Source organism: Molothrus aeneus, chromosome Z (genome assembly GCF_037042795.1).
Source record: "Molothrus aeneus isolate 106 chromosome Z, BPBGC_Maene_1.0, whole genome shotgun sequence".
NCBI lineage: Eukaryota > Metazoa > Chordata > Aves > Passeriformes > Icteridae > Molothrus > Molothrus aeneus.
Window position 1 is genome coordinate 46,712,211 of NC_089680.1, and position 15,775 is coordinate 46,727,985.

Here is a 15,775-nt window from a genome sequence, read left to right on the forward strand (position 1 = left end):
ATGCATCTGATTTTTGATGTCTCAGTGCTACAGTGACCAGACCTCTGCAGACATACTTCCTGAACAATCATACATATTCAGTCCTTCCCAAAATCAACTGTGTGTCTGTACATCAGCATGCAGTCTTACATAAATTGGTTTAAAATTTACAAACAAATTACTCACTCTTTTGTGCTGCCTGGCCAATCTTGCTTTGGTCTCCTCCAGTTCTTTGTGAATCTTCAGGACATGCTTATTCATCTTACGAATTGTGGAATGTAAGATCTCCCAGATATAAAACCTAGGAAAGACACACAGCTCAAAACACCACATTACACACTACGTGAAAATAGGAAATGAAATGTCATTTTTTAAGAGAAAAATAAGTGGGAGAATTAGAAAATCTATGTATCATTTAAGGAGACATCTATCTGCCAGAGTGAACGAACACTCAGCATACAGGAAAGCATACTTGTAATGCAGGAAATCTTAGCCATCAGTTCTTTCCTATTTGTTGCACTACACTTCAGAGTCAGAATTTTATTTCATGTACACACTGCAAGAGTATTAACACCAAACTTGACTCCTCAGATCAAACAGTTCCAATCTCAGTTTGCAGTGCACCTGTGGTGGCACAAGTTACATACCACCCCCAAAGGCCAGGACCGTGCCCAGCCAGCAGCAATACAACACAGCAACAGACTGTTGAGGAACAGCTCCACTTCAGCAGGCTTAGACACTGCTAGCAAAATTACATGCTAGCAGCAATCTTGCACTGTCATGCCAACATTCATACCCCAATTCAGAAAGAAAAGTGTTAAAGTACATATTTTGTAGAAAGGGTAAAAGCCCAATTGTACCTTATTCCACTACTGAGTTTTCAAAGATTGAACTATGTACTGGCAAGTTAAAATAGCAAATCAAAGACAAATAACAACCCAAACCAAGTTCTTGTTACCTGGTAAAATCATGTGCCAGCTCTGAAGAAAAGATCCAGTTTGCTACTGCAGCACAGTCAACAATTTGCGTCCGAATCATCTTGTCCACAAGCACAGCAATCATCTGTATTTTGTGAAAAACAATACACACAAAATATGTGTAAAACATTCCATCCTCAGATAAAATCAGAGATGACTCGATGCAACACTACATCAAGTGGTATTACTGAGTAATTTCAACAAACTGGGTAACTTTAACAAACTGGGTAGTCTAGCTTAAAAATATTTCAAATGAGGGGATATGTATCAATTACATAAAGCATTCTAACTCTGTTAACAACCATACCTACTTCTGAAAGTATCACTCCTTATTAGTATACATACTCCCATACAAAAGCAAAAAATACAAAAATCAGAGCTGGAACTGAGGCCTTGAGAGACACGAGCACTAGTATGTGACATCAAAGTACTCCAACCAGAGTACATACACCTGTCAGATCACCATAATGAAGGAGCTGCTGTTAGCCTACTCTCCTTGAACTGCAACAGCCCTCAGACATGACAGTAAGCTTTTCTCTACAGGGCCCATTAACTTCAGGACAGAACGAGCAAGCATCGTGGAGCCAGTGGAAAGGTTTACTTGCCACAGGCACTGCCATGATTCTGAGGGAGTTGCAAGCCATCTAGCAGGCAACTGCAAAGAAGAGTTACTGACTAAAGAAGATGCAAGCTGTTCAGAAAAAGGGCCTTATCTTAGTTACTCATGTGATTGAATGCCACAGTATCTAAGAACCACAGCCTGCACTGTATTTATCCTTACAACCACCCGTTGTCAAATGAGGAAGTGTAACAAACCTCCTTATAAGGAAGGAAAATTAAAATAACTGAATGAATCATACAGAGGACTCAGCACTCAACTTTCGAGTCCCAGGATAGTATCCCTATGCTCTATTTGTCTTTCTGCATTGCCAGGAAGGATTTCTGATTACTTAGCCTGGTCTTCCAAAAAACACACATCTAGGATTTCAATGAAATATTTAACCTCAATGTTAAAGTTTCTCTTTATGAAGTCACCACCACCAGCTTGCTTTTAAATCCAGGGACTACTGGCTCCTGCTATTAAGTCACTACCTGCAGCACAGACCACTCATTAGTGCTTTAAGCCATATAAGCATTGTTGGTCTGAACCAAATCAAAGGATGTTCCCACAGACGTGGGAGTAGGGTGAACATCCTGAAAACAGACTCTGGACAAGTGTCCTGCTCTGAAGGCACCATTCCTTCCATGTGACAAGGAGGTTGAAGATTTGGGAATAAGAAAAAAGTTCTTGATCAGAAGCAAAAACCACTGAACTACAGTAGAAGCAAGAGAAGAAACGTTCCATGATTAAGTAGAAGAGCAAATAGCAGACTTTCCTAAGTTTTGCACATGAGATTTTTTAAAGGGATCTTGATTTATTAACAAAAATTTAACATGACTATCTAGTCTGGATTTGAAACCTCCATCTCAGTTTGGTAATCCTGTGATACAAAGGAATGAAGAGGAAGCTGATTCATGAATTACATTGCAGTAATGAAATTTCTTCTGATCCAGTTAAAAGGCAGCAAAAAGTAGGTCAGACTGTAAATGTCACATTTGCAAGGTCAGTAAGCTGGGTAGTAAGTTAAATATATATTTTTTTAAATCCTCATTTTATGATGGTTTTTAAGAGATGTAACAGCTTGCACAGGTATCTTCTAGGTGCTCATTTTTTCCACTAGAGAATGGACCACAGGTCTAGTAGAAGATGCAAGAATTTACTCCTGGTTCTCAGTGGCATCACTTCTTATAGTCTGGCCTGTGCAACTGAGAGGCACAGTTCACTTTCCAGCAACACAAACTGGCAAGGAATACATGAAGTAACTAATGCAGGCAAAGTCAGCCCAAGTTCCTCATTGATTTCTATTCATAGAATGACAGCTGATGTTAAACACAATTGCTGAGAAGAAACAGAACAGCTTAAACAACTGAGACATCTTTTGTAGGTCTTTTAGGATGTCAACTCCTCTGGCCCGAGAGTGAACATTATCCCAGCACTGTCAGACTGATCTGTTCTGAACAGCCACTACTGCAGCTCTACTCACCCTGCCCACACACAACAGTGACTCCAGCATGAGCTCTGTGTAATAACTGGACAGCTTCCACTAGCAGTTGTAGTGGGGGGAAAAAAAAAAAAGCCCTAAAATCTCTAGGCTTCCACATTTCTAGGATTGTGGCCTGTTTTAGAAATGAGATCTACATCTTGTTTAAATTTATGTTGCTCTCAAACTTGGAACAAAGCCATGGTTTCAGCAAAAGTTATGCTCTTGTTTAACAACCAGCATAGTTTGAATCTGAGTCTTAAAGACAGTCCTTGCTCTTTCACAGTGAATTCTTCCTGAGAAAGAAGCAGTACCACTGATGGCATATGTTTTATGGCCTTCATTTGAGTAGTAGCAACAATAAAAAAAATCTAAACTTTCTTTCAAATGACAATAGACAAATCTTAAATGATATAAAACAAACTGTACATTTTTTTATTCATATATGACCTCTGTGAGCTGAAACTCACAAAGATCCTTGATATTCCAGCCTCTTACCTGTGGATGATTCTTCCAAACCTCATACACAACTCTCAGAACATGAAGCTTCCCTTCATCACTTTCAGCAAGCGTTTTGAAGACTTCATGAAACCTTTTAACAGAAGTAAGTAGTCAATGGATAGGCTGACACCAGGTCAAAAGAGCAGCAGATATAAGGCAAGTGGTTTACATTGGCCAAAAGAAAGTTATGTGACTATCTACAGCATTTCTTAGACAACTGTTCCCTGGAAAATATTACCATCCTGAGCTAAAATAGTCTACAAAGAAATGACATCTCCTAACAGCAACTTACATGCTAGTGGTGAACCTGCTTCCTAAAGCTAGGCTACATTTCTCAGGCTCTCAGAAGCAGGAGGCACTTTTCTGCTTCATGTGCACATCTATACACAGCTGAACCAAAATTTGCTGCCTTTTTAGCCTTAGACTTCCTCTTAACGTATTTCTCTAACTTCAGACACTTATCTTAAGTGCCTCTTTTCCAAGGAGAGGCTGCTAAAAGCACCTATTTTAGCAGTTACTCTGACTGCTACACTGCATTCATAGCCCAGCTTATTGTAATACAACTATAAAGCATAAGAGGCTCTTCTTGATCTCTTGGCTGCCACTGCTGTTGTGCAGCAGAGAAAATACCATGGTCTAAGCATTTGAATCACCCTGCCTCTTTTACTCCCGACTGCAGGTTACTACCTGCAGCTTCTTATCAACATTGCCTCTGTAGAGCTTCCAGGTGCACGTTTTTGTAGTAGTTTTATCTGTCTTTAGGGCCAGATAGAAAAATAACTCATTAAGATGCATGTGACTACCTTTCATGTAACAAAACCCCTTAAAATCAACTCCAAATCACAAAGGATTAAAAAACACAACACTAATTTAGCTAAAAATGGTGCAGTAAATTCTTTGCAGTTCCACCCTATCTTTAAGGGATGAACTCTAAACTCTTTTAGGATGGATTTTACTCTGCTTTGGTAGACAGAAGAAATGAACAGCAGACTATTTTCCAAACCTGTCTCATTTATATCACATGACTGCAACATATATATTTCTGTTAATTCCATTCCTAATGCATAATACATCTATATGTATAATGTAGGATTTACACTACCATTCCTTCAGTAAGCATGTCATTAGCTCTCCTAGTCATATTGCTTTGTGGAGTACCAACAATGCTGAAGCTTGCATTCCCCTTCTTTTATCATGCATTTCACTGTCAGAATTAAACTGTTCTGTGAGCTCCAAAATAATGCAGATATTATACTTACTTTGCCAGGGCGCTGAAGGAGTGGCTGAAAGACTTTGCAGCTAGATGGAGCAGAGTCTGAACAAAGACTTCTATTTTCAGAGGGTTGAAAGTAAATCCTTCACCTGCAAGTTATTTGAAGTTGAAACTATTAAATACTTCAAGTAAAGCATGTAAGCTACTCATACATGAAGGGACAGAAGCTCTTAGGGCAGAAGCACTGAATTTCAGAACTGCCCTCTGCCACTGAAAGCAAAGGGGATGGTAAATTCTTTTAATCCATCAATAATTGCAAGCACACCTCCAGCACCAGGTTATCTCTATAAGAAAAAACAAGCAGGCCTCTGCATGTAAGATGTTCACAGAAAAAAAAACTAGCAGTGGTGTATTTACTGCTCAATTGAAACAAACTACTAGAAGGAAAAGCATACAGGTCTGTGAACCAACACATTCAGCTCCAAAGCATGGCAGATCAGTCGACACACAGAATAAATGACAATTTGTATCTTACCATCATCATCATCCTGGTTTGGATTAGGTACATCTTTTAAAATGCTGAAGATTTCATCATTGCTGGCCTTATTTTTAATTGCGATTGTTAAACAGAGTGCCACAGTATATCCAGGAAGAGACCCTGAACAAAAAACAAAAAAAGGTCAAAAATGTTGAAAGGCAAGTAAGCACTTTTAACATCAGTCTGGCCCTCAGAGAAACAAGTACCCTTCCCAGCTACATCTAAAACTTTCTGTTTCTAATATCATTGTCAACCTCAATATGCCATAAAATTGATCAACACATTTTCTGGTCTTCATGTTAAATTCAAAATTTGGAGTAGAACTTTTAGATGTGAGGCAATCACGTTCCTCACTAAAGCTCTGCTTCAGTTTCCACCAGGTTTCTAAAAATACAATACTTCCTTGTTTTTCCTCACTATATCTTTGATGATGACACTTTTATGCTTAGGACTGTATTTACACTGAGCAATAAAAGGAATAATAAGGTCCCTCTCTACTTCAGTCTTTATGGTATCTGTTCCTTCTGTATGCTCATTAAATCATGTTTACCGGTAAAATATTCTAGTGCTCCATGATAATTTCTCATTATCACTTCAGATGCTGATTTCCATAGTATTGTGTTTAAACAGGTGAAATAGATGAATTGTCCAATTTCAAACTTCTGGCAAATAATACTGCACAACACCACAGCCATATCAGCAATAGTATCTTAATGTATCTGGATTTTCTTTGCTTCATAAGTAGCAGATAGGATTTTATTAGAGAGATCCAGGCTTAATACATATTAATTGTTCATGTGAAGCATATTTACCCATATGAAAATCATGTATATTTGATCTGTATTCTTTTTTATCAAAACAACTCATGTTACAGTCAGTTTAGTGTGCTCCCTTGCTCTGAAATACTTCTTCAACTTGACCACTAGTAATTTTAATACTTACTATTGCTCTCATCTCCGTATTTGTAAATGCACACTGGATTAGCAGGACTAAGGACAGAAAAACTTGCAGGAACAATGTCTATTATTCGCTGATGGTAGGAGAGTCTGCAAATAGTAAGTTCCACAGCAGAATTAAAAAGGGAATAATACCACAGCTAATAAGTCCTTTATAATGTTTTTCTGTATATAATGTCCATAGAACAAGATTCAGGATTCCTATACAACAGAATGGTAGTTTCTGCTTGGTAGTAAGAGCTGAATAAACCAAACTTATTAGAATATGCTTTCTATTTTAACTCTGTGATGTTAGAGTTTCATCTTCATACAATTAATTTGCCTTGTGAAAAGGCTGCCTGGTAAGAAATTTTATGCAAAAACCTGTACTGCAGAAAGCTAGTAAGATGTCAGTATTCAAAGTGGGAAAAATATTAAACCAGACATCTTCATTTTACTTTCCAGGTTCATTTCACTCTCACAAAGACTTAATTTGCTATCAGACTTTTCAGTGAAATGGAAGACTGCCACAGAAAAAAATGCATTTGTTGTGCAGCACAATGCTTTCACACTTCGGATATAGAATTCACCCAAACCTTGATTGTTTTCACGTAAGATGCTGAATAACATAGCCTTTTTCAACTATTTCGCTCTTCTATACCACTCTAATCTTAACAATTTTAAGCCCAGACTACTTATCAGAACTACTGATTATGTAGTCTTGTTGGGTTTGGAGATTTTGTTTGTTTAGACAATTGCTCGTTCATTTAAAGTAAATGAACATCAGAGGCACCTAGAAAAATCAAGACTAGGTTCTCAGTTTTTAGTACAATTAATGGTCAGTTCCCTTATATTTCTGTGAATGCTGAATAGTTTCCAAGAAAATAGCCTAAGTTCTCTTTCTTTCCATGCCTATGGTGAAGCATGCTTTATGTAACTACGGTGTGCATGGATAGCTCGCTACTGTCTACATCGCCTGTTTGTCCCTCTATTTAAAGCAGTGTCCTACAGCACGTAAACCAGATTAAAAATCATACAAACAACAGACTCATCTTTTACCTGAAAATTAATTTTAAGAATTGATGTGCCCAAGACAAGAGTCAAGTTAAAAGGAATCTGGCGGTAATCAGATGAAACTTTGCCTTGAATGCAACTATGGAAAGATCATACTTACCGCATGCACTTTTCCAAAACCTCTCTCACAAATTTGGGTTTGGGTTTTTCAAGGTCCTGAGTAAGACAATCTGACCTATCAAATGACAAAATACAATGGTTTTTGCAAAAGCATTTTGTTTTGTTAGTCTCTTTTTGGCTTGGTCTGATAGAATAAAACAATCACAGTCTGATGAAAATGGGGGTGCTGGACCATTGGAGTGTAGGCACTTTAAGTCGTGGACATAAGTTAATCACTACTTCCTTATTGGCAATTAGCATTCCTGGAATTTCATCTCATCTCTGTTTGATAAATTTTCAAGTAACCTCCCTTCCCCCACCACACTAAAAATAATTTGTGGATATGGTTAGCTGGCTTTCCCTTTCCTTAGGAAAGGAATCTTGAGTGATTTTACAGTCTGTTTCTCCCTCAGCTCTTCTGGCTGATTTCAGATGCATTGCAGGTAAAGAAAAGCCTGAAATACAGTTACTTGCAAGCTTTGTGAAAAAAGTCTCTTGTGAGAGAGATCCACAGAAGCACTGCCATCAAGGAACATTCAGGCAAACTAAAATTAACTCTTTGAAGACTGCTGCCTGGTCAATTACCATGGATGCATGCCAGGATAGCCACCAAGCACTCAACTCCACAAGAGGACAGTGCATGAAACTTAAATAAAGCCACAGAACCCTATGGGAAGGTTGAACCCCTCTCCACAAGGACTCTCAGGCAGATCACCTACAGAAAGCAGGTACAGTCACAGGCTCTGGAAACTACTCCATGGAGGACTTGGCCTCAAGGGAATCTCCCTTGCTACATGGGTGCCTGGAACAGAAATCTCAGGGAACCTGTGCACAGACATTAATGGGCTCCAGGGAGCTCGTGCTACAGATTCAGGTTCAAAATCTGGCACAGTAGGAACAGATGGCAGGGCAAACTCTGAAGGAACTTCAGGCACTAGGATTTGGCAGGTGGCAAAAAGACCACAAGGTCTGAAGGATAAAAGTTATAATGAAAGGTTTAGGGTAGGGCAGAGAGCAAAACAACAGAATGAATTCAGGATACAAAGAGTAAGCACAAAACATTGAAGTAAAGAAAAGGTATGTGGAGGCATTTTGGAAAGTTTGTTAGCAACTGACAGAAAGTACAGGACAAATTAAAGGATCACATTTCTGCTTCCCTTCTTTAAGGAATGCATACACTGGCTTGAGTTCACCAGGGACAATACAGTGATTAAAGAGATTATCAAGATAATCTCCTACTGAGTGCTGGTGGACAGATAACAAAAAGTCTCTGATAAGCTAGAGGAAAGCCATTAACAGGGTCACAGATACTGTGACACTTTCTGGATGTGTTTGAAACGGTAAAGTTTTAGCAATATCAGGTTTGAATCCAAAGGATATAAACTTACCAGTCTTCCCAGCTCCAACGGAACTGAAAGTTGCTCAAGTGGTGCGAAAACCAGTTAATAAATCTTAATTAATAGAAAAAAAAAAAGCTCCATTAAATGTTAGAAATGCAGAAAAACTTTCCGTTGAGCTTTTCTTATAAATGCGTTCCACTTTTCCAAGACGAGCCTAAACTCTTTAAGCTATTATAGCATTAAACAGGTTGTAAAACCCGAGATACAAAGGACTCAGTTTGGAAAGTCATAAAGGTTTTATGGACAAATAGCCTGTCAATCATTTCACATGAATAGATCACGTATTTAACAACCAATTAAAATGTAAACTTACTGTGAATACACAACTTCCACATTTTCAATGAGTCATTAAGCACTCTCCTACTCAATGCAGTCTTCATTGAAAGGCTAAAATCACCACTATTCTCCTCCTCTGGGTGGCACATATGCCATCAACTTCTCTTCCAAGTCATGCCCCCAACCACTAGGGAGTAGGCACAGTGTGTAGCAGAGTGCTACAGTGCAACCATGAACAATTCTTAATTCAGAAAAATTGTCACCGATCTCAACTGTCCTGCACAGACAGCTGGACTTGTCACCTGCGGGGGGGCATTCCTGGGAGGAGAGGCAAGCAGTAAACCCTCCACCTTCTCTGGAGATCACTCAAAGCCAGAGCTCCCAGAACATTTTGAATAACATCAGGTAGCTCTAACAAGATACCTTCTGACTACTCTTTCCACAGCCTCTTTGCTTTCTTCTACACTGGATATCAAGGAATGTTTTTCACCATCTCCAAAACACACTTACCTGTCCACACATGTTGTATTCATTGTATCCAAACGCATGTAGAGCATTTCTGTGGCTTGTGCAAGCTTCAAGTTTCTTATTAAGGCTTACAAAAAAGAAGTAGGTAAGTCAGATGTTTTTCCTTTCCAGTTTTAGTAGAATGCCATCAACTTTTTGTACTGGAAGCTCCCTGAGCCTACTCCAAAATCAGGTAAATCCATAGTAGAAAAAGCAAAGAATATTGTGAGTTCCACCCTGTAATCCCAACCTCTTCTTCCATTATGGCATTAGCCATCAGCCAACAAGACTGCTGGCTTCTTCCACAGAAGGACAGAATTCACATCATGCAACACGCAGCGCAAGTGTTACAGGAAAAGTTTCCTGCAGATACTGTGAAATATTAATAGTATTTATTACTGTCCCATCAGCTACAGAACAAACAAAGACTTCATTTCATAAATGCTCCTCAGGAGCACAGAAAGGATACAACTTGTGGTAAGGAGCCAGGCTGAAGTTTGCACAGCTCAATCAGCAGCGTTGTGTACATGACTTCAATATGTGGTGGAGACGGCAGCTGAAACAACTCTGCAAATATTACCTGTGGGAGAGGAAATCACAGAATAAGAGCACAGTTCAATGTGTCCTGCACAACTCTCAGCTTCTCAACAGTGGCCATCAATCTTAAATAATTACCTATCCCAAAACACTTATATTTTTCTATCAAATGCACATCCCAGGAAAAAGAGAAAGAACCAGTAAGAGGCAGCTGTATTAGTAGAGACAACACTCTACTAATACAGTCCACTCCAACTGCTCTTATCAGTTCATGCCAACAGAACACCAGCATTACACTGTATTATGTTCAACAAACATAACATGTAAGTGTAGAAATGGGCATAGTTATAACATGACCCATTGCAGTGATACCATATGATCTGAGAAATGCAGAAATAATCTGATCTTGTTGAGTAGTAAATAATGAAGCCTAAGCATTTAGTATGAAAAGAATATATGCATTAACACTACACTTTTATATTTTCCATTATGTCCTCTTTTCTCCTATACAAAACCACATATAAATAAAGTCACAACTTTAAACTGAGAATTACAACTAGCATTTCATACAACAAATACATATGCTCGCCGCCCCTTGGAAAAACCCTTCTAGGAAACATGAAAATAATCCTGAAGTAAGCATTTGTGGTTTTAAAGTTTGCCTATAATAACAGCATGTCAACCTCTGAGTGCTATGCAAAAAATCATCACTGTACAACATCCACCTTTGAGTTTCTGTTTATTTTGTATTCCACTCTCAACTAAAATTAATTTCATCAAAGGAGTCGGGAAACTTTGATTCATTATGGTTGATCAGTTTCCTCTTTAAATTTCTGAATAATGCTTAAAGGAGCCTACTTGTATAACAAATCAACATCAATTTCTAAATTTCGAAACATCACGTGAAAACACATTGGCTAGAACTTGTTTTTCTCAGGAAGGACTCAAAAGCATGAAGAGACTGTAAGATGCTGGGGAACCTTTCTGTGTCAGCATAATTTGGACATTTTGTTCAGAATGATATGGCCAAAAAGTAGGGAGAACTCTGTTGGGCAGAAATGGCTCCATTTTTTAAGATAGGAAATAATAACTGGACAATAAATTGGATTGTGAAACTCAGTGAAATTTCATAAGGAAAAAAAGGAAATTTTTACAGTGTTAGTCATAGAATTTGTACACTTTCAGTTTTTTCATCACTTTTTACAGCACTTCAAGATACTGGATGTAAAATCACTGCATATACTTCAATGTTTATTAGGAATAATAAAATTATTCCTAATTTCAACACTGCTTAATGTAATAAATTTAATATGTTCTGAAGTGTAAAATTTTTACTTTGAAGAGTAAAAAAATGAACAGAGGTGACCAAAACTCATGCAATTTCACAGCAATCAGAATATTTGGCATTTTGGTGGCAAAAGTAATTCTCAATCTTACTTTAAGATCAATATTCTACATGGGATTATTTCTTGTCATAATTAAAAATTATGACATCATACTGAAAAAAACATACTTCTAATTACTTCTTCATAAAGCCTTTATACAACAAGATGCTTTTATTGTACTTTGTTAATTCCTCTGAATTTTTGATGAAAATTAGCGAATATGGCTCTGCAACTTGAAAATACTTTTCAATGAAGGCATTAAAAGAAGATCTGTGCTGCTTTGCTGGTACATGTAACAGCTATCTAGAATTCTCCAGTAAGGAGAATGTCCCAGAGGAAACATGTTGCTACTGCACTACAAGTTCTTTTCAGGGCTAGTAGGACAAAACAGTTTACACGATCAAAACATAAAATCATGCAGAATGGCTGAGTCTATCTGGATATTATCAAGTCTAAAGCCCCCTGCATACTGCAAGAGTCACTTAGACCAGGCTGCTTAGGGCTGTGTCCTGCTAGGTTTTGAACTTCTGCAACTCTTCCACTGTTTAATCACCTTAGCATTAAAAATAGATTTTTCCCATGTTTCAATTGAGTTCCTTGAATTTCAGTTTTTGTACATTTCCTCTTGAATTTTAGTTTAAAACTGAATGCACCAAGTTAAAATGACAACAAAAGCACAAGACTATCACGCAAGTGTACATAACCTGCTCACTTAAAAGCTGCTGGTTGAATTTAACAAAAATCTGGTTCATTCCCAAATCAAACTGTACTTTAAGGAGCCCATAATGGATCTAACAGGGATGTGTTACTAATGAAATAATGGAGCACCAAAGAGGTGATCTCTAAAATCCATACCTCTACTATATGGTAGTTCAAAGGGATCTTGTTGTTTCCTGGATAGCTCAACAGCTGTGCAGCACTGTAAAACCAAAGACACATTAAATTCAGACATAACACAGCAAATGTGATATAAAACTCAAGCAAGAGAATTAAAGAAAATTAAACAGCATGAAACAAATCAATAATCCTTCAAAAATCTGCTATTTGACCCTCAGAGCACTAAAGAAAAGAAATAGCACAAGGACCCACTATCACTGCCTAAACTATGATATGTAACAATGTACTTTCTGTGCAGCAGTAACACTGCTTGAACACTATCCTGCTAACCACAAAGGTTTAGCACAGAAAGTCACAGTGATCTGTAATTGTAGCATGTGTACATGAAAAGGGGAAAAAATTATCCCAAACAATTATATGTTTGGAATGACTTGAAAATACAATGAAGCTAATGTTTGTATACCAAACTCTTATGTTTAAAATGCCTTATCTTTAATCAGCTCATTATCACCTATCACTTGTGCAAAGCAAACAACTACCTCTGGCAAATCTTGTATCTCTCTTTTACTGTCCTCTGAGAATTAATGAAGACTATCCCAGCAACAGCAACAACACCAAATTTATAGTTTCTGTTGGATCAAAGAGCTGCAACCACAAAACTTTATCACATGCCATCACCACAAACATTATTTCTAGGTTTGCTAGTTTTCATACAGAAGTGTGACGGCTGTGGCAAACCATCTTGGTTATCAATTTTCCACATCAGACAGTGTTTGGGCAGAAATAAAGAAAAGTGCCCTGACTGCCTCCTGGCACAGCTGAATTGAAACTGATGAAATCTGGCCCTGCAGTGACTTCCCAGAGTGAACTCAATTATCTCTGGTATGTAATTCCCACAGGAAGCACAACAAGGAGGTGTCCATAAACACCAATGCTCAGTCAGCTGCAGATGAACCAGCTCCATGGTCAGTGTCCCAGCTAATCAGCATTCCAGGAAGGACAACACAACGACATTTTCCACAGAGGTCCCATGAGGAATAAGGCATGTCTGCATACTTTTTGCAGCACATACCATATTACCAAGGGATTCCCTTCCCAAGAAACTGCTGCTCTCTGGATTACAGACACTCTCTGTTATCTGGATGTTATGGATACACAGTATTCCGGGAAACAGTTTCAGCACAGATAAATGCAGTAAATAAACTTTCACCACCAGCTTCAAGAAACGTTTGATCTGCAGCTCTTGCCTAACCAGTGCAGGTCATATCCCCACTGGCACCAAAGCCACAGTAGCATTTAAAAAGTGCCACAGCCTCCCAGTGCTAAGCTTCTCCTACCAAGTCTTTCTCTCTTTCCAGTGAGATTTGATGATGCAGTGGAGGTTCTCCTCTATCACAAATCTCTCAACGGAGTGGCTGCCAGGCATGACAGGACCCTGGTAAGAAAAAGTGAACATTCATGAAGATCACTGCTAATGCAGTAGTACCATAGGCAGCAAGCTTTCTTAGATACATTTACAGGTAGAAAAAAGTTGCCCAACATCCACATAAACACCATGAGGTCTCAGCTGCCCTGTATCCTTCAGAACTAAAAAAGCTGGTATGACACATTTCCACACAAACCTCAGAGTCACCCATGTTTAAAACAAAACGAATAGTGGGACTCATTAGAAGAAGAGATAAGAACAAAGTTAGAGAACATGATTTTAAGTTCTGTAAGATTGTAAGAGCATCTGCTTCTTCCCTTGCTTTGTGGAATCACTGGAAAAAAAAAAACCCCAGCTAAGCTAGACTACAAAAGCCTAGCCTAAAGCCATAGAGTGGAAAGAATACACACTCATGGTCTTCTCCACTGCAAAAACCAGAGGCCAGTAAGCGAAAGTAAAAGGCAGAAGACTCAATTTTGCTGCTGGCCTTCCAACCACTCACTGTCCTGGGAGAGAGGACATCACATACATCACATTTTCACCAATATTGCCCCAGGAACCTAACTGTGAAATCCACTCACCATTCCACATGACAATTACTCACCTCAGGGTCATCCGTGTAGTCAAACATCCTAAAAATAACCCTTGGCATCGGATATACAGAATCTTCAGTGTGGGGTGGGGGTGTGAAGGGAGGCAGATTGTGTTGCAGTGCCTCACAGAGCACGCTGTCAAAAGCCAAGTAGGGCCTCAGGATGTGCCGCTCTTGCCAACGGTCTTTTTTCAATTTCTGAATCTGAGACCAAAGGCAGTCTAAATACTGAAGGGAAAGGTGAGAAACATTAGATCTGCTGAATCTCTGAACAAAAAGGGCAGTTTCCTGAACTATCTGAAATGTATACATTCCTTACTACATCCAGAAAAAAAAATTTCTTAAACTGCTGATTCAATAAACGAACAAATAATTTAAGAACCCTAAATGTCAGAACTATTCCTGAGTCCATACAGCTTTGTGTCAGCAAAATTTAACTTCTGGCAATTTTTTAAACACCAACAGGCACCTGAGGAGCCCCAGAGAAACTACAGCAGAGAACAGTCACTACTCTTTGGTGATATTAAAAGCATCCTAATATCCCAGCATGCTCACAGTTTCACACAAAAATTCCTTTTAACATGAAGCCCTGTAACCTACAGATCAAAATTAAACACTATAATTTACTTCATAAGTTTTCCTCAGGGGCTTGCAGCAAACAACAGAATCCCCTCCTTCTTACTCAACTCAACCTCTTATTTCAGCCCAATACTTGCAAAAGAATTCCCCATACAGAACTTTTTGGAATCAATGGCAAATAGGAGGCAAATCAAAGCATTCACTCTTAAGAGATGCCTTCTAATTTCATGATAAAAGAACACCTCAGCACGAAATTATTTTTCCAGCTTTCTGAAGGAATGAAGTGTAAAGTCTAGTTACCTCTTCTTGTGGATGTGGTTTGTCAGCAGTCCACACTTGCAGCATGGGTACATGAATCTTCTGGCGGCGTCTGTTTAAACAAGAGAAAACATGATCTTTAACAGACTAATTTAGGACAGCAGTTTTGTTTTTATTGTGTGTGTGTGTGTGCTACTATTCATTCTCTTCAGCTGATAAAGTCCACAGTAGATAAAAAACAGGTTTGTGATCCTTAAAATACATTCGTCATAGTAACTTGACAACATCAACTTGAAGCACCTAGACAGAAAGCAACCACACTGTACAGGACTAATGCAACAATCTATCTGTATTAACAGCACACTTACAACTCCAGCTGCATGAGCATGGGCAGAACAAGACCTTAAACATACGCTAGAACTAGACAAGACTGTAAAGCTTTTCAAATTCAAAAATCTCTCCACCTACTGTATTTTTAGGGCTTTGTTTTCCCCCCACAAAATGGTTCACACCTGAAGCTTTAGAATACATTAAGGTGAGCAAAAGTCAAGACTATTACTTCACACTTGAACAGATACCAA

The 15,775-nt window shown here is 38.5% G+C and overlaps 1 protein-coding gene across 1 annotated transcript in view; it reads right to left on the reverse strand.

Annotated features, from left to right (window-relative positions):
- The window catches only part of NCBP1 (nuclear cap binding protein subunit 1), a 32,217-nt gene that overhangs the window by 12,284 nt on the left and 4,158 nt on the right, over positions 1–15,775 (reverse strand). The window contains exons 7-20 of the mRNA XM_066568779.1: positions 15,237–15,306; positions 14,370–14,585; positions 13,677–13,774; positions 12,358–12,421; positions 10,050–10,160; positions 9,584–9,648; positions 8,786–8,848; positions 7,399–7,473; positions 6,232–6,335; positions 5,287–5,409; positions 4,798–4,900; positions 3,536–3,629; positions 938–1,041; positions 166–280 (exon numbers count right to left, since the gene is read on the reverse strand). Coding sequence (XP_066424876.1) covers positions 166–280; positions 938–1,041; positions 3,536–3,629; positions 4,798–4,900; positions 5,287–5,409; positions 6,232–6,335; positions 7,399–7,473; positions 8,786–8,848; positions 9,584–9,648; positions 10,050–10,160; positions 12,358–12,421; positions 13,677–13,774; positions 14,370–14,585; positions 15,237–15,306 — 1,405 coding nt within the window. The remainder of the gene's footprint in view (positions 1–165; positions 281–937; positions 1,042–3,535; positions 3,630–4,797; positions 4,901–5,286; positions 5,410–6,231; positions 6,336–7,398; positions 7,474–8,785; positions 8,849–9,583; positions 9,649–10,049; positions 10,161–12,357; positions 12,422–13,676; positions 13,775–14,369; positions 14,586–15,236; positions 15,307–15,775) is intronic.